The sequence below is a fragment of the Pieris brassicae genome, chromosome Z, assembly GCF_905147105.1.
Source record: "Pieris brassicae chromosome Z, ilPieBrab1.1, whole genome shotgun sequence".
Taxonomy (NCBI): Eukaryota; Metazoa; Arthropoda; class Insecta; order Lepidoptera; family Pieridae; genus Pieris; species Pieris brassicae.
The window spans coordinates 9,506,339-9,531,803 of NC_059680.1; the positions used below are offsets into that span (position 1 = coordinate 9,506,339).

General features: G+C 31.3%; 3 protein-coding genes across 3 annotated transcripts; 1 reads left to right on the plus strand and 2 right to left on the minus strand.

The window, feature by feature from the left end:
• Positions 1–3,167: 3,167 nt before the first annotated feature.
• LOC123718962 lies at positions 3,168–8,392 on the minus strand. The gene is made up of 5 exons (XM_045675986.1): positions 8,235–8,392; positions 6,220–6,352; positions 4,154–4,291; positions 3,865–4,026; positions 3,168–3,409 (listed from the first exon to the last, which is right to left on the minus strand). Exons 1-5 carry the CDS (start codon positions 8,238–8,240, stop codon positions 3,390–3,392), a joined length of 459 nt encoding a protein of 152 aa, XP_045531942.1. The 5' UTR covers positions 8,241–8,392; the 3' UTR covers positions 3,168–3,389.
• Positions 8,393–10,337: 1,945 nt separating this feature from the next.
• On the plus strand, positions 10,338–18,966 carry LOC123718990. The gene is made up of 8 exons (XM_045676023.1): positions 10,338–10,453; positions 10,914–10,981; positions 12,545–12,746; positions 14,274–14,464; positions 14,626–14,802; positions 15,694–15,720; positions 17,835–17,986; positions 18,780–18,966. The coding sequence occupies exons 1-8, from the start codon at positions 10,423–10,425 to the stop codon at positions 18,925–18,927; spliced, it is 996 nt and encodes a 331-aa protein (XP_045531979.1). The 5' UTR covers positions 10,338–10,422; the 3' UTR covers positions 18,928–18,966.
• A 400-nt stretch (positions 18,967–19,366) lies between these two features.
• On the minus strand, positions 19,367–24,230 carry LOC123718883 (syntaxin-6). Its single transcript, XM_045675841.1, has 7 exons — positions 24,079–24,230; positions 23,336–23,505; positions 22,957–23,051; positions 22,601–22,773; positions 22,124–22,273; positions 21,328–21,422; positions 19,367–20,654 (listed from the first exon to the last, which is right to left on the minus strand). Exons 1-7 carry the CDS (start codon positions 24,111–24,113, stop codon positions 20,578–20,580), a joined length of 795 nt encoding a protein of 264 aa, XP_045531797.1. The 5' UTR covers positions 24,114–24,230; the 3' UTR covers positions 19,367–20,577.
• Positions 24,231–25,465: the final 1,235 nt, after the last annotated feature.

A 25,465-nucleotide genomic window follows, 5' to 3' on the forward strand; every position in this document is an offset into this window, starting at 1 on the left:
CTTTTGTTTTTTATTTATTTTCGCACAATAAGTATCTTCTGTCATTTTAAAGTTCAATAGACATTTCAATGTTATAAGTATACCGCCTTTCTTTACTGACGTTCAAATAGCCAGCCGAAGTGCAGATTTTATGAAATCACAGAGATGAATAAATTGATTTTTAGTCAAGTCACGAGTAAAATGAAATTTCACTGAACGCAACACGCAAATCGAGTTAACGGAAAAATTATTATTTAGCACGGATTGTCCAGGTCACCGCCTGTACATATTTTTTAGTTTAATTCACAGGCAATAAGATTATAAGCTATTTAAGCTTCACAACCAAATTTCATTGCGTCGAGAATTCAACCAAGGATTTCGATTATATGCCATGTCAATTTAACATGAATTCAACTTATGAAATGTTTTTACTATTTTTTATTCATTTTATTTTCCAATACAATTTTTTTGGTATTACTATGCATACGTAAACGATACTAATAGTAATATGAACTGAGACTTGATAATCGGCCATCATAGTTCGCGCTGAATTTCTGAATCTAGTTGGTGATACCTAGCGGGAGCTAAAACTTCTCTATATTCTCTGTACTTGATGTACGGCTGTGATACTTACCGACTTCAAATCTGCTAAGAAAGGTACAGGTCTCACTGCCATGTTTCTTAAGCGTAACGTATTCTCTTATTTTAAGACGCCTACCAAAACGCTATAATAACCTGAACTTGTATCAAATGCATTTAGATTATACGTAACATTTTTCACAAAACTTCTGCAATTGCGATGCTACAATTAGACTATACGGTATCCATAGAAAGAGGGCATGTCTGGTGTATAGTTCTTTTCTTTTGTTTCGTTTGTGTAAAGCGAAAAATAGTTTACATAAGCGCCGGACGCATGATTAAACTCTCAGCAAACAAGCACTATCGCGATCCGCTCAAAGCTATGCAGTGCATAGCGTGTATGTCGCGAGTAATATGTAAACGTATCGGTCCATTCCATTTAAGCTTTTAATCTACTTTGTAAGGATTAAAACATATTGAAATGGATTCATACATCTCGTGAAATACCAATAATATTTGTTATATTTTAGTACATTGAACCAAACCGACCAAACATGAATTACAAATATTAATAGTCGTTAGCAGAAATTGTATTTAAAAAGGCCTTAAAAGTTATCTTTATTCGTTGATACACCTTTGTCTAACAATATTATTTCCAATACTACGATTCCTTTAAAGATGACATCATAAAATGTAACTCCTTAAAAATATTCCTCTGCATCAACCAATGTGTTCTAAAGAGGACACTATAATTTGTAATTTTTGCGAGTAACCTCGATAACTACAAGCCCAATTTATAACAGACTAGTATCGATACCTGTTTTCGCCTGTTTTTACTTACTCATAGGAGTAAGTTGTTGTTTATTCCATCCGGAAATTTCGGCCAACGCATAATGTAACAAAAAAATTTCGCCGATAGTTGAATACAGGACCTCGAAGTGATCGTTTACATTCCTTACCAACTAAGAAATCAATAAAAGATACAGGTATCAGTTATTCCACGTCATTAAATTTGAATAGATATTCCCTACTCATCGGCAAAGAAGACAGAGTGTGTAGGCCGAGAGAAAAGAAAGATTCGGCGTAAAAAAAACTCTCAGTACTCTTTTATAAATAGCAAATCATCAAACAACACTTATTTTAAAACAAATATCGCAAATTAATTAGAAGTAGCCTGTCTAGCACTAGTCCCAGGCTCTTTTATCAACTAGATAATAGTTAACTTTATATGAATCCTTTTTACACAGCTTTTAATACATTTCTTAATTTCTTTTAAAGGCAGAGATAAAAGGGCCTCTGGGATTATATTAAAGGAAAGTATCCTTTTTCCCAAAAAATAATTTACAAGTTTAGATAGTCTAGTACGACGAAATTGCAGCCTGCGTTTGTTCCGAGTATTAACATTGTGCGTATGTTCTATTCTAGTAAACTTATCACTATTTTTGTATACTCAAAAATTTTGACAATTTTACTAGAATAGAACATAGGCCTAAGCCTCGGAGTAACTTAAATACTTTAAATTAAGCTTTCTGACACTGCCTACAATTATTTAAAGAATTTATAATATCCATTACAAACTTTTCTATTGACATCTTTTTAAAAGGGAAATAATAAAACGAAACGAAACGGTAGAGTGATGTAAGCACAGATACTCGTAGCTCGGTTCTTGTGCACATCACAAACAAGACTCAAGTGCCGTCTAGTAGATGCATATTTCAAAGGCAAGAAACTTTTTATGCGAGACGACACCGCCAAGTAGGAGTACATCAAAAAATTAATTCATATTTTCTTTAGCGTTGCTTAATCCTCATAGAAACAAGTAACCTGAATTACGTAATATAGTCATCATTAATGTAAAAAGTTTTTAAATTAATGTTTTAAGTGTGTAATGAAGGCAAGTAATGTTTGCGAAATCTTTTTAATTTTTTCCTCTCGGTAGATACGGTTGTTGAGAGTATAATGAACGAGCTCCATAAAAATTTACCATTAAATGTTTTACTTATGTATTCATGATGATGATGGTCCTGTACAGGCCTTTCATTATTATTATTTTTACTTCAGTAAATATATAATAGGACAAATGTCAAAACTAAGTACAATATAGAAAGAAATTAAAATAACTTGGTGCGGGTGCGGTAATCTATCGATAATAATTAAGCATAAAATCATAATCAGCCTTAGGTAAGAAATTCCAATTAAATTAAATATATTTTAATTAAAATAGTTGCAGATAAAATAATACTTGAACGGATAGGTTATAGTTTTGATCGTGTGCGTAGCTCGGTTCTATGCACCAATGTATTGTTCTATGTGCGTTCTGTGCAATATTTGTTGATGGCAAAAAGTACATCGTGAGTCTGTCTACAACTCATATTTGAAAGCGAGTGTCAGGACTATTAAGAAGACGGACCCACCTACTTATCTGTGTACTTATGACGAATAATTGTATTATATTAATAGTAAGGCATTAACGAGAGGTTTACGTCGTGGTCAATATTTTCTGCGCAAAATTTATTTAACTTTTAAGGTGACTAATAAAAAATAATTCTTAGGAAATTATATTTCAGATACACTGTCATGGTGAAGTCAGTGGTAGAAAAAATACACGATTTAAGTACTCAATAATATTTATTAATATCAAAGATTTTACTTATTAATAATGATTAAAATTAAAGGAGTCTAAAGTGTTCTGTAACACATTCGCATTATCACTAACAGCTGGAGTTACAATACAAAAAATCTTAAACAATAACTTTTTGGCACTATTATGTAATTTAGATTCAACGAACAAACATGTAGGTATGTATTCAAAATGTTTTCTCTAAAAATAATTACTGGCGATTCCGGCGACCTGCAAAAAGAAAGATATGCTTGTGTAACTTTTAATTCATAAAAATGTAAAAGCAAAGTACGTAGCTTTCAAAGCCTTTCAAATCGAGATATCTTTTGTGTCTCGCTTCCTAGAACCGATCGCAATCAAGTGGCGACTGCAACGTTCCGCTTTTGAAAGCGCTTTTTACTCCGTATTGGCCTGGAATCTGACTTTGCAAAGTTTCAACAGTGAACCCGTTGCTGACCTAAAGTGGTGTTACTTCATCTATAGAAACGATGTCTGAATACGTAATATTTTTTTAAATATAGTTAAAAGGTTTGAATGAAACTAAAGAAGTTTATACTAAAAGTAGGCTTATGTTTGAAATATATAAAGAGCGGAAAAGTTGCATGTCTCCTTTAAACCTAACCTCAAACGGGTCTTTAAACTTTAAATGGAATCATTATGCAAAGACTTTTACAAAAACGGAGTACCCTTGTCCTTTGTGGATTTCACTTGTTTGTTCTTATTGCATTTTTTCGTTACGCGACGGCTCTGGTCACATGTGGGGTCGCTATTTGCCTTCAGCATGTCAGTGCGCGACATTTCACCGTTAGGGTTGCACTCACTCCAAGAAGTTTTTTCGTAGCGGCAGGCTGTGGATTTGGAATGTTAATATATTTTACTTTCAATAGTTTCATGATTAATAATATCAATTTGATTACGATAAAACTTTGTGTAGCTTAATCTTGCTCCTATTCTATATTAGAAATACGGACAAACCTTTCTTGCATTTCTTTTGTATTGTCTTTGATCGCTCGCAGCTAACGGGGTCGCCTTTCTTCAGTGTAAGAGTACGGGATCGTACGTTCGATTTCGGGTCACAATCGGACCATGATCCCCTGACGTATCGGCATGTCTCTGATGAAAATTACAATGCTATAGATAACTGATTAAACCAAAAGAGTTTTCTTAATATACGGGATACCAAGAAGTTACACAACATCCAAGCCTATGCAATGCATAGCACACGAACCCTATGGAGTTTTAAGTAGAACAATTGTGGTAAACTATTTAAACCCAACAATGCTCTATGTGTTTCTTTTTTAAGAATACCCATAAAGATAGTAGATTAAAAAGCAATAAAAAACTATACACCATCTTTGCGTTTTTTGTTTAACATTCATCGCGATTTCTAATAATGAATAGATTTCATCTATCGTGTGATAAATTCATAAATCATCCTTAACATTAATTAAGCTGAGTCATATTGGTACAAATGTAACTAATAGATCTCTGGCCCCTGAAATACAATTTCGCACTACACAAGAAGCGTGGAATGTTTTATATAATTGTATAAATGACAATAAGTTATTACAACTAACAAAACAGTTTTGAATGATTATTCAATCTTACTAATAACAAAGCTTATCGTATTATATTGTAAAATGGAAAGTATAATAGATTTAATCTTTGTAAAATCGGAGATGTATCGCATCAAGTATTTTAATGTAAAGCCACGTTCTAATTCCGACAAAACATTTTTTCATAGAAGCAAAACACATGCTTGCACAAGCTCTCCCAGGTGATTATATAGAAATAAATGGCATTGACGTAGCAAAATGTACCTTAGTTGGACCTTAGTAGCATTCACATATAACGTGATCTTTTCTTTAAGTGCATCAGCCTGGACTATTTGTAATGTAACAAAAACTGACATATGAGTTATTTTTATAACTGAACGATTTCACATTCCCAACGAATGGTATTCTAAAGTCGACATATGCTTCGAGAAATGTATTTCCTGCTGCGTAAACAACATCAAAATAAAACTTGAAATTGAAACATGTTCGATACAAAAAAAAAACTAAAAGATCGAACACATGCAACGAAAGAATGTTATTTTTCCGCACATTCCCACATTTGTCTGTTTTTTTTTATATTATTTACGTAAAGCAATTACTGTTGACTTCTTCTTTTAGGATTTAAAATAAACCTCATAAACAATGTTTATACCAAATTCATCAAAATCACCAAAACAGGATTTTACCACAAACTTTTACTATTATAAATTTTTTTCATAATATTCGAAATTTAAAAGTGGATATAATATAATATTTAAATACATGATCAGGTCCTGGTAACAATTGTAGTAAATATAAATATTTTTTATTTTTATATAAACCATCAAATTTGTAAACAAACAGTATTGTTAAACCTGAACTTTATTCGTCAATACATTTTTTTCATCCTCCTCGGGAACATAGAGATTTAAGACCAAGCACTTTTAAAGTGAGAGCGTTACTGAGCTATATAAAACATAATAATAACATAAAAAAGGTAACGTAATATAAACTACGACGCCTAGAGTCATTACGATTAATGTTTTGAATATATCACGAATTAGAGTTAGGTATGCTGAGTTCCTCTGTCATATAAACTTACCTTCCAATGTAAATTTGATTGAAAAATATTGTATGTTTAACTTTAATTACCTTGGTTATTATTTTGAAAGGATTCATATACAGTATTAATTTAATTATTAAAGACAATATTAAAAAATCGATGGCGCTACAACCTTTTTAGGTCTGGGCCTCAGATTTCTGTATCTGTTTCATGATCATTTGTTAATCTAATAGGCATAGGTGATTAGCCTTCTGTGCCGGACGCACACCGTCGAATTTATTTTGGGGTCTATGGCAAAACGGTTTCAAAAACGGTTTTTAAAACCATTCCGATGTTTCGCGTAGAAATTTTCTAAGCAGTCAATATGTAATAAATTTAATATACTGTGAAACAAGTTTTCAGATGACTATAAGTGCATGCAGCATCCATCTTTAAATACGTACCTCTATTTTTAGCACCCCTCTCGTTACGAATGAGGACTTCATGGTCGTGCTCCTCCCATATCTCGTCGTCTGCAAATACCGCGGAGATTGCTAAGAGCACCAGCCCGGCCACAATCCATCGCAAGTATTTATTCTGAAACAATAACGTTACTTAGTACTTATGTATCAATACAGGGAAACTATAACATACTGAAATTTGACGATTGATTCTCGTGTTCAACGATTCTCAAAACCTTTGCTTGTAAAATAATGTCCAATGCATTTCTGAATATATCACATTAGTCTTAATTCAAAACAAATTTACAATATTTATACACTCCAGTGTTAACGCCCGCTTTTATATTAAAATTCGATACAAAAAGTAATTTAAACTATTGACAGCACTAGTGTACATAAGTTCGCTTGGCTAAATTCGCAATAATTATTTTAGTACATTTAAGTGGAAAACTTATACTGATAAATTGTTATTTTTAATAATATCAAAGATTAAAGAGCTGTAGGAAGAAAACGAATACCAGCTACAATTCAATGAAACAATAATTATTTATTATAATAAATCAAACAATAATTATAATTATCTATTACAATTATTGTTTGATTTCCCATTCCTATTATTATATTGTATCCTATTTCAAAATCAAAACATTTAAAGGAAAAAACCAAATTTAATAGCCGCGAATAATAAATATAGTTATGTTTCCGACATAGTTGAAAACTTTATACATTTTTTGTATGAAATACGTAACATACAATTCCTTCTTTTTTACTTAATTATATCATGAATTGCATATGAATTATAGAAACGGTTATATTGTGTCGAATGAATATTGATGATACTGTTGCTCAAATATTAAACCGGCATAAGTCGTGTTTAAACACGTAAATGACACGCTTGGCTTAAAATCCTTTTTGGAGAAATGTTATATTGATGCAACTTCTTTGTTGTTGTAATTTTAAGAACGTTACAAAATTATTTCCTATTTAAATGGCAAGAAATTTACATTATCATGAACCAGGACGTCGAATTTACCAACTATATGTAAAATAATAACATTAAATTACTCGCTGAGACATTATTGTAATGATACAGTCAGCCATCAGTTACAAAAAATTAATCAGACTTTCCCAAATAAAATAATTGTGACATTGTGATAAGACACGAGTGAATGTCCAAGGTTTTTATGGAAATTAAAAACATTTTCTTCAATAAAAATAAAATATATAAAAACAAAGTGTTATTGTTATGTCGTTTCTATTGTTTATTATTGGACGCTACTGGCGTCGTCTCTAAAATAAACTTGTTAAGGGTCGTTACGGTTATGTGACCTCAGATAACACGACTATCACCTAAGATAATTATTAATAATTATTAATATCTGAACTCATTACTGTACATTGGTGTACAGTAATAGGAAGTAGTAGTGTAGTAGACTTAGTTAACATAAAAATATTTACAAATATTGGAACAACCTATTTAGAAACAAACTGTTAAAATTACCCTTTTGAGTAAAGAAACAAAGAATTCCCGCAATGCTGTGCGAAGCTTCTAGATAACGTGATCAATTTTATGAGTTTGTTAGTATTGATTAAGTCGAGAAAGGCAAAATAAAAACGACCTGTGGAAACAGCATTCCACAAAAAAAGCATAAAATATCTCCTTATGGAATCGACAAGATTATCCCGCGGGATAGAGCGAGATAGATTTAACAATTTATGTTACGGCACAATATTTGTGTCGACTGACAAGACACTAGAGTGAAGAGATGGCACCACGTTGAACCCTGTCATGCTCTTCCCGAGCTCTCGTTGCGGAATACTGCGCATTAAATTACTAATTAATTAACTCATTCCATCGCCTTTTTTTAAATCGATCTCACCCAGTTACGGAAACTACACACCTATATAAAATAAAAAAAGCTTTCGCAGTCATAAACAATGAAAACATTTCTAAAACACATTAAAATGCGTAACCAAAAATGCATAGAAATTTATTAAGTTATTTAAAAATTATCTACCTGCATATCGGAGAGTTGTGTTGCAGTGAGCAGCAAGTGACCGTCCACCAGCGACGAGGAATTCAACACGAATGTCGTTGGCAGCCGCTATGCCGCGCCTAGGACGCTCGCCTATTGATCCGACTACACGGGCACTGTACACACTCCTGCCCGTTGCCTGCTCCTGTACACACCCCCGTCCCCCCAGCTTTATCTGTAGCAAGACAAGATTTATCACCTTTTCCGGGAATGACCGGATTTCCTTACCGTTGAACTCAGTTCAGGTTTGGTAAAACAAACCGCAATGTTGTGGATGCTTTATAATGTGTTTGATGTCTTTCTTTATATAATAGATGTCAATGTGACTTTGCTTTTAAAGATAAAAAGTATTCTCTGTTCCTGCATTTCTTTTGATTATGCTGTTATAAATTACGCGAGTCATATTATGGTTTATAAACGTAGTTTGAACCAAAGATGGGTACATTTGTGCGTCAAGTAGATGATCAGTTTTTGTGCGTATTTTACAAATGTTATTTTTATCAATTTAACAAATAAGATATTTTGTTATGTATAAATTTAATAAATTTCATGACAGCCGATTAATTAATAAAACACATGCCTTTATTATATATTTTCATATAAAACACTATCTATATCCAATACCGTACATTTTTGGTTCTTGTATTTTACAAACATGAAAACCTGCATTCAAATCTGCAGGTTGAAAAACCTGAAATATTGTATAAGAACAGAAAAAATCTCATTAATTATCTCACAAAGGAAGGTTCTTCGCTTTATCCTACGATACTGACGTGACTATAATGCAATAAAAGTAAATACTAAAATCAGGATTTTTAAAAGCAAGTACTTAATTAGCAAGATTGAACAAATCAACGGTCAGCGAGTTATAGTAAACGTACATGATAAAATTATTAGTACCTACTACGCGATACTTTGAATCGATCAATATAGCATCAACAATATGTTGTTTTATTGAAGATTGCTTATATTCTTATATTAAATTATCTCATTATTATTGTTGTCAAAGATCCGAGATCCCAAACTAGATGCCAATTATAAATACAAGTTGAGGTGTAAGTTTTTAAAAACGCAGTCATCCATCTCACATATCTCAAACTGCTAATACCACGATTTTTGAAATTATGTCATATTCAGTTTTGACATAATGTTAATGCCAATACAATTACTAGTTACTAGCCAAAGTTTCTTAGCCGACGCTAATCATACCACGAATTTTTTATTACTTTAATGTTTTCTAAGTCGATGTGATCATAGCTTACATCTTGAGAAAATTGCAACGGCGAAGTTGTTTTCGGCCTCATCCAGGTTTTGTATCTATGGAGTCAATTAAAGCTTCGATTTGGTCTTAAATCAACAAACTAACATTGTATTTCGGTAATCGGAAATTAACTATCGCATCTGCATAATCGTGTCACACTTCAATAGCTTCGAAATTGCCAATATTCAGTTGATAGCGTTCCACTCGTAACTGAGATAGGCGAGTAATTGCATTAATGAAGTGCGGTATCGGCTACGAGTATTTCCGTAATATTCCGTACATTGCGCGCTAGGAGAATATCGAATTTTCATATTGCAAAACATTTTAGGTATTGTAAGGAAAAAACAATTTATTGCTGTTCGTCCAGTGAAGCGGCCGTTCAAATCTCGGCTATGTACTTGTTTTAAATTATCTGTTTAAAAGAATTGGTTAAAATTATTCCAATATTTGCGTAATAATGATGTACACGCTAGCATTATTAATGTGCGTAAACCGGTAGGCCAGGATTCGATCTGTAGGCACAGTAAAGTAATATGATCCATGTAATAGATGCAAAAATGTGTCTTCGCATGACTCATGTACGGGACTTCAAAATAGTATTGCTTGGTAAACATTCTGACGGCTACTGAAAATGTTACATTACGTAAATCAACAAATAACTTTACACGAACAATTATATTTCCTAAACATCGTTATGTATAACTACTAATTGCGTAATATACGATTTAATGAATTACTGATTTCCTAAAATTTTGTGATACGAAATGTTTCAACTTCTCAATATTTTAAGTGAAATAAGAAATTGCTTTTGGAATACAGAAATTGTTATTGTAATAAAATTAACAACGCGTTTCCTTTGCTTAATTAAAGAATTATGTTTCGTTTAAATATTTAGTTTCCTAAAGAACAATGAACAAATGGACGAGTTTTTGCGTAATTGGTATTTGGATTTTTGTTATTTTTAGTGTAGAAATGTAATACTCGTTTAAAAGGTCCTGTCCTGTAGTGGTAATCAACGTGTCTGTTTCTATGGTTAGTCTTCAAAAGCAGTTGTTCCCGAAATTCTGTGTATAGTAATCACCTTTTGTCGTCGGCGGTTTTGTCACGATATTTTCAAATATTGAATTCACGCTGAGGGTGTGTGGTCAAAAGCCCGCACAAACTTTGAACGCACGCCACACGTTTGGACTAGTGCGATTTAGCAATATACCTCTGCAATGTTATAGTTTCGCCTTGTGATTATATTTTATATTGATATAACAAGTAAATAACTAAATGGTGATTTAGCTGGTTTATCGAGAGTACAAATTGTATTATTTATTCAAAATACGCCTCAGTCTTCACTTATTCACTTCACATATTTATTTGACTTTTTAACAGCAAAATTATTTTGATTTCAGCATTGTTAGCCGTTGGCAGTGATGGAAGAGAACCATTTAAAGCTCGCGACGGATCATTACCGTTTCTTGTGAGTAACAGGGAGGCGCTGTACTATTACCGAGAAATATTTCTTACGGAGTTTCTTATACATTTCGCTCATAATCGTTTTATTTAACTACTATGCTAAATTAATTGTTGTCTCCATCATAATAGTGTTTTTATGTGCATCAAAATTGTAATAAATCTATATGTCGAAATGACTAAAACGTGCTTAATGTTAAAACATAATGATTGCAATTTTGTTATTGTATTTTACGCTGTAAGATAAACACTTGAATGTGTCTTAAATGTGTGTTTATAAAATAACAGCTTCAAAAACTAACGATAACGAGGGGACACTAACAATGTGAGCGCAGTTGATAGAAAAATAATCTTTTTCCCATAATTCAATAAACGTTAACATACCTATATCTCTCATAAGCCAACTCTTCCGTGTATTTTTAGATTTGTACAAAAATCGTAACATCGTAGAATTGATGAGTTTTTTTAAGGCGAATCACACTTGTTTAATTTTATATGTAAAATTTAAATATCTGGCTTAAATGTTGGTATCGTAAAAGTAAAATTTAATGATCTCGTAGAAAAATACTTTGTTAACGTGAGCAAGTCAGACGCTTTCATTACCAACTCCTCCTATCGGCAACGGATTTTTATGAAGGTATAAGTATTACAATAAGGAAAAACAGGCTTATACTTCCAAACTTTCATTTACTGAATTTATATTATATGCATTCACAGTAATTTGTTGTTTTCTAAAATCAAAATTGATACACTATTTACTTACTACGTACGTAATTTAGTAGAGGCAAATAAACACATTTTTGTATTACTAGATAGACAATAGATGACAATAAATTGTATGAAAAATAATTACTTATTGATAGTAGGAACTTATTTCAGATTGTATTTTATATCGAAATGTTAAAATTTTTGAAAAACTATAATTCGTAGTCGTATAAGAATAGGGTTGCCGGTTGGAGTCAAAATTCTCATTGTGACTAAGTATTACCGGCTCATATGTTTAATAGACTCATGAAAAATAAATAATACTTAGAAAAACAATTCTAATTCCTAATCCTGTTGAAAAGTAATACATCACGAAAATGGAGTATTAAAAGAGTTGTGCATGTCCTTTTATTATGAATACATATATGATACGGTACAAATGTTTTGACAGTTAACCAAGTTGTGATAAAGATAGTACAAAAACGAAGTGATGCAATTAAAAAAATTGTGTCAAAGCACATTTGTGATTCAACGAAGTTATTTCCTGTCTAATTTTAAATGTTTTAAGTTCTTTATAATGCATGCAAATGCATAATATACAATATAATTACTATGTTTAACTATACTGAATAACTGTAAATATTACAAGCAGAATTTCATCGCGAGAAATATAAATTTCTTGCCAGAGAGAGTAAATATTTTGCCACGTATTCAATTCTCGGACAGAACACGGTTATAAAAAATACTGTATTGGATTATATCTGTTACCACTACTAATACTGATATTGTTATTATTTACTTATTACAGCTATTATTACTGTTTAACTAGTATTGTGAAGTTTACTATAGAAATTCGAATTCCAAGGTGTACTTTACCTCCCGTTATCGAGGAATATGTGTTGGCACGCTTGTGTCTCGCACTACAGTCATCACTGCAGCTGTGTGTGTAACCAACCCTAACACACACATACACGACTATCGCCCTATAAACGTGATAACTGGCACGTCATACAGACATCCCAGAAGAGGGATAAGAGTCCAAGTTACTAAAGTATTGATGCCGAAATGTAAGTCAGTTAAGCCTTTACAGCAGAATTTTCTGTAACTCCAATTTCGCCATTTTAATTAAAGTAGTTTTGACTCTTTTCATCACAGTGTAAACATAATTTGTTAGATAGATAGACAAAAGAGCACTTTAGTTAAAAGAGTGCAATTAGTTTTAATGAATAAGAGGTCAAGATTTTGCTTAATATTTTATAATCTGCATAGATTTCTAGAATGATCTGCAGAGAGGTGCTACAATTCAGTCGAATTAAAATAAATGTAACTACTGGATAGTCCATTTATCGAAGATATAATTCCAATAAAACTTTTGATGAGTGCCACTTTTACAGTCATCTGAAAGAACTTTGTGGACTGAACATATTTTACTTTTTTCACTTTACCAAAGCTTAGCATTATTATTATTTTATTTTTACACTTGAAATGTTTATAGAATGAAAAACGGCTTAATGTACAAAGTTGCCAATGTTTTTATTGTATTCGAAGTAATCTTTGTTCCTCTCTACACATCGTCGCATTCGATAGAACCACTGAGAAAAGCAGTGGGACCATTCTTACTTAGGGATATCTTCTACGGCATTTTCGTACGCTTTCTACGCATCTTCAGGGCTCGTAAAGCGAATTTTATGTTTAGTTCTTGGGAATAAATGAAAGTCACAGAGTGCGACGTCAGGACTGTATGGCGGATGATGCATTATCTCGACACCTGCCATAGTCAAATATTCAATAGTCCGTTTTGCGGAGTGCGCTGAAGCATTGTCGTGGTGAAGGTGGATCCTGCTTCGAGGGCGCTGCTGTTTTTTCCAAGACAACAGGCAACTATTGGCAACTTTCTACATTAAGTCGTTTTTCATTTTCTAAACATTTCAGTGTTGCCTAGTTACTACATTAGGTTACCAAAGAGTTCTAAAATTGAAATTTAAAAATTTTCCTTAGCAATGTATCCAACTGGCCAGTTCTAAAAATTTTCAGTGTTACCCACGTACTTTCGAGTCAATGCGAAAAAAATACCTCTCATTTAATATTCTATTCAGTAAAATTGAAAAGCACATAGAATTCAGCATTTAAATCTCAACAAGAGGGTTTTATTTAGAACAACAGATACTAGACCAAGGTTTTGAGAGTATTTACAATGATTTATGTAGTTTTATTCAACTTTTTTCTACGCTTTAGCAAACAAGTATTTGAACAAATGTATACGTATTCAGTTGTCATTATTGTTATTAACCAGCATGACTTAGACCCAAAAAGCGTATGTCAGGCACAGAAGTCCGACCTGGCTTGCCTATTAAGAAAAGTAGCAACTACTTGTAGCAAAGAAGGAAACACATGTAGAATACCACGATCAGGGCCTATTGGTGAATTGACAATAATTAGCAAATAAATTATATCGTACGCAAAACTTCTCTAATCTGAATCAATGTTATCTGTTTGCAAAACTCTGCTGCTGCACATAGACACTTGGATCTTCTTTTCTTAAAAAAGCACATTTTCAATCACAAATAAAATAATTTAAAATATTTTTTCGTTAGGTATTAACGACTCGGCAACAATTGGTTACACAGTTCAACAATCACCAGCTGTATTGATTCTTAAGCGAAAGATACCAGATGTCCTGGTTGAGATACCTTTGAGGCCTATTACCATTGACTACAAAGGAGAAGAAATCCTCTCGCTGCATGAAGAATGCATAATGCCGGGCTGGCATTTTTTCTATAAAGGGGTATTGTGTTGGAATCTAGCTGCTCTAATTTAAAATTTTAACATCATTTAATAACTTTGTTTTACATAATAGATTAATCATTCTTTACATCACCACGAACACGAACAAATTGGACCATGGTCCTACACAGGTAATAAATATAAAAAAATATCTGATTTCAGGACAAAATATATCCAGTGAACAAATTCCTCTTACAAAGAAATACGAGAGTGCAATTTTTAGAAATTGCTAGGAAAAATGTTTGGTGCGACACATTGACGCTTAAGTTTCAAAAGGCTCTTCTTAACATTGGCTACAAAGGGGTTTTTGATAAATCCTTTTCTGTTTGTATCAGAGACGTAAGTATAACCTAACAGTCAATGAAGTCAAAGTCAAAATAACTTTATTCATATAGGTAAAAAAGTATACTTATGAACGTCAGAAAAGAAGTTAAATTAATTCTAAATTTACATTTACTACCAGTTCGCAAGTCAAGTGTGGAGAGCGGGCAAGAACTTTCCGCCACTCTTCTTAATCGCTAAGTTTTGAGTCATACAAATTGTTTCAACTGGAGCAAATCAATCCCAAGAGTTAGGCTCATTTAAATATTCGTCAAATTTATAAAAAGCTTTATCGATTAATTTACGTTTAACGAAAGCTTTGAATTCATTTAGCGCTAATTCTCTAATTTCGCTTGGGAGTTTGTTTTAAAAACGAATACAATGAATACGTGATACAGAGTAGCTGATCAATTTATAGTTTTATGAAAGTAATACAATAAATACCGAATAAATATAACACAACATATATAAGTTAATTACTTTTTTTAATTTACACACAAAGAAATAAGCGTTACATATTTGACAACAAATTTTTTTGTCAATTATTTTTCGTTTCTACGTTTTTAATATCTACCTACCATATATTATACCTACTTTATGTTTAATTTTTATACAGCTTCATCGGAACAGATGTAATTGTCAATTATAATGAATTTTCGATTAAATTTACTGCTAATTAATTGTGTTATAATTGGTCCGAAGTTAGGATTTACTTGGAAATCAATTAACTGATTCAATTAACATTAATTTGCTAATTGCATGTGTATACGTATATTTAATAAGCGTGAACTTGTACAATTAATTATAACTCGTAATATAAAGACAATTTCCATGCATACGCTAATAATGAGTTATTTAAATGCACACAAAATTAAATAAACAATACAAAAACTTAATCATTTGTTTCAGCCTGATCAAATAGCCCAGCCTTGTCACGTAAGTTTATTCAACAAACATACCTTTATAGTATCGAATGAACGAAAATAGTGTAAAAAAGGATTGATATTTGTTTAACGTAAATACAATAACTTCGAATAAGAACCAATGCTTCTATGTTTTATTCTAAGTGTGCATTACAGCAGTTTATAGGTTATACAAAGAATATATGTATTATCTAATTTTGATAAAGGATATCGAAAACACTCCAGTGGAATAAGATATAAGCTATAATATCCCTTAGTACTATATTATATGAACTAAGTAGATGTAGACTTGTGGAAGGCAATATATAGACTTCAATATCCTACCAAGATGATAGTTTCATGTAGGAAACAATTTCACCACATCCGCAATTTGCTTCTGCAATATATTTCGTTACGAGCTAGGTGATCGGATAGAAAACGCAAATCAATGAGGAATTTGTTTACACTAAAAAAGACGCAAATTATGCGCAGAAATACACTAACTACCCACACATACAAAATACGATCACTAATTACTTAAATTACGCGCCCTTCACACAGTACTTTATTTTACTTTATGAATATATTTATTTATTCATAAAAAGTTACACTTTCATTTAAACCAGAGTTCCACAAACTTTTTGTGTCGTAGACCCCTTCCCATGTTTGGGTTTGGGTAGACCCCCTACTTACCTGATATTGATTTCCTGTAAATTTCTAACTGTAGTGAAGTTTAGTGTTGTACATTTATTAATTGAATTTAAATGAAAATTACCTAAATAAATTTTTGTATCTGTTATGTAAAATATACGTAACATTAAATAAACATAAAATAAACTATAAATAAAATAACATAATCAAAATGTATTACGGCCACAAAGCGAATACCAACATATATATATTTTTTTACTTCATAGGTACTTTTATAAATAATGTATATGTTTTGATATTATACGAGAGTATGTGTGTGTAGGTACTATCAGTGTATGTGTTGAGATCCACTATCGTGGACCCCCATTTTAATTTCATGGACCCCCAATCTTGTTTCGCTGACGTGACCGCTTGCAGGTTGTCATAGACCCATGGGGTCGATATAGACCAATTTTGGAATCACTGATTTAATCCATGCCCTACAAAACTGCTTACGCAGTTTGACTGCAGGTGAATCGCTTTATATATTATAACTATAACATAGCTCATAAATTATTAAATTAGGTTATATTAATACTATTAAATTACGTTAATGGTTACAACGTATTTAACAAGTGTTTTTTAATAAACTTTTAAATTTAGCAAGTGTAGGCTCATTTCTTATTTGCTCGGGTAAACTATTGAGTAAGTACGGAACTCGTTTTTTTAACGTTTTCTCTCCATAGTAATTTTTTTACCATGGGTATTTCACATGTACCTTTGGACATTGACCTTATGCCAGTTTTATGTTGCACCATATTAGTGAAACGATCCTGTTTATTTCACTATTCGCACTTAACTCTTCAATTTTAGTCCCTCGGAATCGTACTGAATTCATTGGTCGCGTTTCGATTTGCTTATATATCCCTGGGAAAAATCTTGAACAATGTTTGAGAACTCTCTAGGATTGGTACTGAGTAACAGTAGTACAATGCTAGAACGTACGTACTCTTTATGTATTTCGCAGATTATCGTATACCGAAGCGTCGTAGCGTTCTAGAGTGTTCAGTGTGGCTTCGAGAAGATTCCGATCTTCCCACTGTGTCGCGTCCGTTCGATCGTTCCGTCCTTGTCCCACATCTAGAAACTTCCTTTATCAAAGAGCTTATAACTAGCCCTGAAAACGGATTTCCTGAAAACTGTACCACACGACTACACTTGTTTTGAAACTGTCTGAAAAAAATGTTTCAGCGTCGTGAAAACGTTAGCAACTCTATAGGGACTTCAACCCGGACATAAGAAATGTATAAATTTTATACTATAGAGGGAACCTAAATATTGTTTTATTGATAGACATTTTAAGGCTACTATGGAACATCAGCTATCTCACTTCATGTACAAAATCGATAGGGCGACATAAACTAAAAATAATATATCGTAGTTACAATTTCGTCCAAAATTATTATTATATATTTTGAGTAAAAACTTATTTATCTCGTGTGTTTAAATAATTTATAGGGTATGTATGGTGGGCCTTTAATCTGCCGAGGGAAACTTGTTGGTCTACTCATGGCACCAGATGCCCAGTGGTCAAACTGTACGGGATACAGTAATCTCATACATTTATTTAACTCTGAACATACCTTTAGTTTCATGGAATGCGTCAGTGGGTAAGACTTTTAACTCTTATTATACCAACAAGGAACTCGTGTATGACAATAATTGTCTAAAAAACTACACAAAATGTTTTAAATATATTAAAATACATTATCAGAAAATAACATATTTATGTCATATTTGTGTCTACATAATATTATGTGTCAAGGTTGGTCCATCGCCCTGGGTGCCAAATTTGCTATTTCAATAAGACGCAACATACGTAGCCTGAGTAAGAGAAACGTCTGTTTTGATTTAATCAATATTAACGATTACAATAGAAATCTACAACTCCAACAACGATTAATATATATGCTACCTGAAAGTAATATAAACCTTTTACTATGTCAAAGACACTACAATTTAAAGCAATGTCGCTTACTATGTTTCTTTATGAGCTGTGTAACAATTTCCTGGACTCACCTTATCTTGTTTAGATTGAACATTTCGGTTCCTATTTTCGAGATATTACATTACATTTTTTTTACTTTTTATACGAATTTGTGTATATAGCTGGGAAATCGGCTACAGGGCCCGAACAATTCGACCCGATTCAGAAAAGGCATTCTGTTATTTATTTTGTACATGATATTTAGGTAAATTCACTTTACCTAAATATTAGGATTCCCTGTGTTGTGTGCCGCCAGTCTCTTTTTCAGTCGCCCTTTTAACATATAAACTGTATTTAATATTTAAGTAGTATTTATATATATATATAAACTTATTAACTGTTGCAGCTTTGTTGGTGCGGCAATTAATAAATAAGACCTTATACTAATAATTAATTTTTAAAATAATTATGTGCAGGTTATTTGAACCAGAGTTTGATTTATCCTGGGATGGCCTTAAGACTTCATTGCAATTAAGTGAATATGAAAAGGAATATGACTACATACCAGCTATGTACGACAGAGTTTTAGGTGACTCCAGTACTTCAAGTGATGAAGTTATCTAAACGTGTACATGTCCAAAATAAATACTAATATAATTATGATTTTAATTATTCTTATCCAACGGTGCCTAAATATTATATTTTAATCTCAACTCTAACCCGTTATGGCAAAAAGAGTTAGTACCAAATTTTATTTATTATATGACCATATTGATTTGAATGAGAGTTTAACCCAATTTGTCTTAATCCAAGAAGCTATTATTATTATTCTTCCTATATTGTATGTATAATTGTGATTGGTCAGTTAATTATAAAATATATTGTTTATTCATTAATTAATACACACATTTCACAAAGGCTCAATTCTGTTGTATCCGGTATGATATTTGTTGAATAATTCAACAAATATATAAAATAAGTTACTAACCAGATGTTATGTTCAGTAAGTGGATTGCGGGGGATGTATAAAAAACAACAATTACAATACTATTATTTATTCCATAGTTAATTAAAACTCATTCTCCTGATAAATAATTTGACTTGAATGTTTACAGTATAATATATTTTGACACACATTTCTCCAACTCACTAATGGAAGGTTGGCAACACTAGTTTTCTGAATTTAAATTCCCTTGTAAAGTATTCAGATTTCAATCTTGAAATCTAATTCAAAAACCCAATGAGGCTTTTAAGGTGATCTTTAGGACTGCTACACTCGCCTACCATAGCCAATCGCAAGCCTGGTTTAATGAATGACGACGACCCTAACTTACCCCCACGATAATACCATCCAAAATATAACAATAATTATAGTATAAAAATAAAATTATGTATTCTACTAATGCTTGAGTAACAGTTAAATTATACAAAACAAAAACACATAAAAAATAGATAACAATATTAAAACAATATTTCAAATTATTGCAAAATTGTATATTTTATATCTATTAAGGCGATTTGATGGTCTATCCTTTAAATTTTGGTTGGAAAATATCACTTGTAAATAGCACATTTGTCGTATTGTAAGCTTGTGCACTTGTGTGTTTAAGTATCAGCCAGTTAAACAGTAGTAAATTCCAATAACTCAGTCAAGGAATAATTAAAAAACTTACCTTGTTCTTCATCGATGCTTGTTCAGTAACAAAAAAAACTTAAATACCTAATTCTTAATCTATTATAAATCGCTTTAATAGCATGTATTAAAATACATATTCCGAAAGGAAGTTCTATCAATTCCTCAAAATCTTGTTTTTTTAAACGAACAGAAATGTGTTTAGGTCATTTGAATGATGGACAAATCCCCATCATAATCAGGTTTCGTGTGCCTTGTAATCAAAAGTAAGCCTTCCTGTATATTTTACGCTGTCACAAAGTTTAACAACCATTGAATTAGTATGAAAATCTTATCGTGTACAAATATCACAATACGGCAAGTGTGCAAAGCGTTCAAATGTTATAAGCACTTTTAATTAAATAAATAAGAAAATCCACGACAATCTTAAACTTTGGAGTATAGATCACAGGACTTTTTGATTATATGTTTACTTACGATGAGATCCTGGTAGGATTGGATAATATGAATTAATTACATTTCGAATTATTAAATTACATGAAAATAGAGATCATTTGATTCTTACGCTAGAGCAAATCATGCAAGATACTTACTGCACTAATAATAATGATACTATGACTAGCATTTGTTTCACTATATATTTATAAAACAACGAATAAAATTAATAATAATAACAAAATTGCTATTAATATCACAATGCCAGCACACTGATATTTATCTGAAAAACAAAAAAATAGACATTAAATATTATTTAAAAATCATCTATAAGACGACGACGTAATACTATCAGCACTATTGTTTTGCACTAATTTGTGTAAATAATGTATTAAATTAAAAATAAATTATAATGACTGAGGAATCAATATTACTATCGACGATAATAATTGCTAACTTATAGATATAGCAATATTGGCGAATCAAACAAATTAATAGTATTAACGGTTTTAACAGATTTGACTTTGACGTTGTCAAGCTCTGTGACATAATGACAATGGCAGCAGAGAGTCACGTCATAAAGGGACAGGAAAATATACAAATCTGTTCTCCGAACCAGACAGCAAATAAGCCTATTACCTATTCCAGTTATGAATAGTTTTCCATTGGTGATAAAAGTAAATAATCGGTTCTGTACTCCCTAAAATTACGCCTACAAAACCAGAAACGTTACCCTTTATAATACTCTCATTACGTATCCAGTAATGGGTAACATGGGTTATATGTATGTATGGCCAGTGCCATATGCCCCAGCATGGGTACATTTTTAAGCCAGGAACTCAAGGTTTATCGTCAACCATAAAGCCTCCATTAGCATAGTCCTATTTCACGACACTTTTTTCAAGCACTATGTCTATAACATTTATTTGTGATAATAGATATTATTAAGTGCATACCATTAGTTAAATGTAACGCCTTGGTGACTCTCATAACCGTAATGTGTAATTGCGAATCAGTCAATTCCATTTCAGAGTTTAGATCATCTATCAATCTGTAAAGAAAATAATTTTCAATTAAATTTCACCCATTAGTTCGTCAGTTATTGGTTAGCTGAACATTAAGTAATAATATTAGAGTGACGTCTATGCACAACGGACCTATTGAGAGTCTAAGTGCAGAAACTGAGTCCACAAACCATAACCATAGAGTGACGCCCAGTCCACTAAACATATTATTTATCTTATTACTAGTAAAAAAGACTGCTACTGTAACTTTAATGCAAACCATAGTTGTTTTCAAAAGCAATACCATGATTTAGATTATTTTATTTTTTAAAATAAATAAATGAAAAACAAATAAATCATTTACAAAATGAATGTTTTTTACATGGTTGATTAGGCACATATAAAGGATCAACTAATCCCTGGATTGACTAGAAAATAATCACTTAGGTTTACAATAAACCATGCAACCAATGCAATTCGTAAGAATATATGTAGCCCAATAACATTTTATTATATAAGATTTTAGTAGAGCAAATTTAGGCTCTAGTTGGATCATCCCAAGGATACATGACTAGCAAGTATTTAAAAACAGCCTACTCCTCCTTCAAATGCCAACAACACACCAACCAATGTGTGTGTATAGGCTCCAGTGGCTTGCATTATATGACTGTGCAGTAGCTTGGTTGTGACTTCATATAAAAAAATAGCATAGTTATGTTTTATTTTAATTTCTTATACATAAACTTACATTGTCTGATCATTCAATTCATGTCCAATGTAAGTAGACACAGATTTTAGTGTGTTCACAGAGTTGTTTATCATAGATAATTGCTCATCTTGTGCTTCTAACATTTCTTCTTGGTCTGGCAGACCCATTCCATTTTCAAATTCATTAGACCTGTAAAATTAACCTTTTAAAAAAACACTAAGGCAGGCATACACAAGGCATGATAAAATACTATTAGAGTGACGTCCAGTACTTTAAACATATTATTAATTAGTTCTACTGAAATTTTATAAGAATTACAAAAATAAATTAATGCCATTAATAAAATTAAAAGTGTCATAAACTTCTCTATATCATATGCAAACCAGTGTATTTAATTTAGTTTACAAATGAAAATATTTGTATAAAAGTTGTGATCACAAATATGATCTTTGACTTTAAATTAGGAGAAATATGTAATATTATTTTTAATTGAGTTCATTATAAAATTAATGTCACCTGTTAGGACTATCAGCCTCTGAATTTAGCTTCAAATATTTTTTCTTAGAGCATTTTGGTGTGGGAGTCCACATGTTTCTGCTTTTTCTGGGACTGCCATCACCTAAAAGAGGTTCTTGCGCTGTTCCATCATTATCAATATTTCTGTTGATACTTGTTTTGTTCTTCATGACCTGTTAAATGTTTATTATGAACTACAATAACTTTCCACTAGTCAGCATATCTCCCATCAGTCAATTTATCATAGTGTAATGTACACTAAATAGAATGAAAAATCACAGTTCAATTCCTCAACCTTTTAGTCAAATGGGAATACTTTTAACTTTTGTTGTTACCTTGCTTAAACTAAAACATACCTGGACTTCCTGCTTAGTAGCCTCTATAAAAGTTCTTCTGTCACAAATCTCTTTATGATCAATTTTAAATTTGGATGAATTTTTCTCTGCAATGCCTATGTTTATATAAGGAAATATTTGTCATGACATAATTTTAAATTGTGTTAAATTTTTGGAAATGTTGTGCTATATTTCTATAATTTATTAGTATTGAATGAAAATATTCACTTTAATATTTTTTATGCTAAGATTTTATTTCGAATGACACCAATTTTTTAAAACAATTTCGGTATTTTTATTTAACTAAGTACTAAGCCCCTCCTTAATATAAGCATAACATTATTTAACTAAATTAGGTTTATAAAATGTTTACAAATAAGACCACATTTTAAAAGGATATTGATAGTATCTTCTAAATCTTCTAAGTCCCATTCTATACTACGCAGGGCACTTCGAAGTTCTATTGACGTCCATTCAACTTCTGCAGAATTTGGAAGTACTGGAGATGTTAACAACTCTTGCCAGCGTAGGTACAAGCCACGAGTTTTATTTAATGCCCGGAACACCTCACTGATGAATAAATAAATATATTTTATACATAGGTAATTTATTCATTAGCTACAAATCACAATTTAAGTTGTAAACATTTTGTATAATTGTCATATATACAAATTACAAAGTAACATTAAAGAACAAAAACATTTTAGTTACAAAAGCGAGATCTCATGAAGTATGTAGACTTTTAAGAATAATAAGAAAACAATTGAAGGATATGGTCTGATATGTTGAATTTGAACTCATCATATATTTTGTATAAACAAGCTAATATAACAGTAATATAGAATATTAAAGCTATGTGAAGGAATAGAAAACTTAATTAATGGATCTAATAACAAAAAAATGTATAAAAATAATGGTTTAGAACCCTATTTTAAATAAATAAACAAATTATTTTTTCCGAATAAAGTACGATAACTGTTGTTGATATGCAAAATCGTGTCATGCTCAATGCAAAATTACAGATTAATAAATCCAAAATAAATCCAAACAGCCACTGATTATAAAAAGAGATAATAAAATAATTTAATAATAGCATGTAGAAATATAGAACATATATTAGATATACAATATAGGTACACTTACTCTTTCACAACATAAAATGGATCTTCCAAAGTCATGTCAAACAATAGAAGAATAGATAAAGAGGCACATGAGAGGTTTAATGTTTAATAAGGCAATTAAGGTTTATCCAACAAATAAAACAAACACGCCTTAAATATGTAATGTTTGCCTATCCCATAAAATATCGACGTTAATACCTACCAGTATACCTATCTTTAACTAGGTAGCTAGTCTTCAGACTTCAATACAAGTATTTTCTATCCTTTGCTCACTAGCATATGCGCACAATAAGAGATTTTAGGGCGCAAACGCTAAACCTAAAGATGAGCTGAGTATTACGAATGTCTGTAATGTCTACAGTCTACACAGTACAATGTACACACTACACAGTTGATAGTATACAACTCAGAAATATCAAGGAACAACAATCAACCACAGATTAAGTAGCTATCAACCGATCCAAGTCAAAATCTGAGTGAGTATAATACTTTACTGATTACCACAGACTTACTTAGTGTTAGATTCGGAAAAGTGTGATGAGATGAGCTTCCTGTCCGTTTCCCTTCTATAAATAACCTTTAAGTTTTTTTTTGTATAACACTACGAACCTTAACAAACATAACAATTTCAAATTTATGTTACTACACCGGCCATTATTGCTTATCCCACTCCTCTTATTTTTACATTAATTATAAAACACAGCTGTCCCTCTTATAAAAAACTGATATAGAATTATATACTTCACCCGTCATTATCCAATTCATTTGCAGGTACATAATAAATCTCCATTGTTGGTTTCTGTTAATACTTTTACGTTTTCTTATAATCTGCTTTATTTCTGATAAGAAAGTATTTATTTAGTTAGCTCTTTGATCAAATAAGAAACTGACAAAGTTATGTAACTTTAAAATTTAAAGTTTGAAAATAAAATTTGTAAAATTGATGGACACTTACTAATAACTTTTTACTTTATTCGCAACTTAAAAATAGACTTAACTTGCCACTTTGCAGCTTATTGTCAATTAAAGTTTTAATAAAATCTAGTGAACAAAACAGTATTGTTCACTAGATTTTATATTGCTAAAGCTCATGAAGCATATATTCACTTGATTTGGTAAATATATATCAATATTATATCATTAGCTTCTAATGTTATTACAATAATATATTTAGAAATTCTAATTAAGTTCATTAGTTACTGATTTTACATCTGAAATATATAAATAAAATGTACTGTTTTGCTTTATGATTTTAAATGGTATATTAACTATAAACAAGTATATTTTACTTACAAGTTACACAATGTATTTTTTCAAGGTAATGAACAATTTTAAAGACTTACAATATAAATACCAATAAAAGATATCCAATACAACTAGGATGTGCGAATTTCAGAAAACTATAGCTT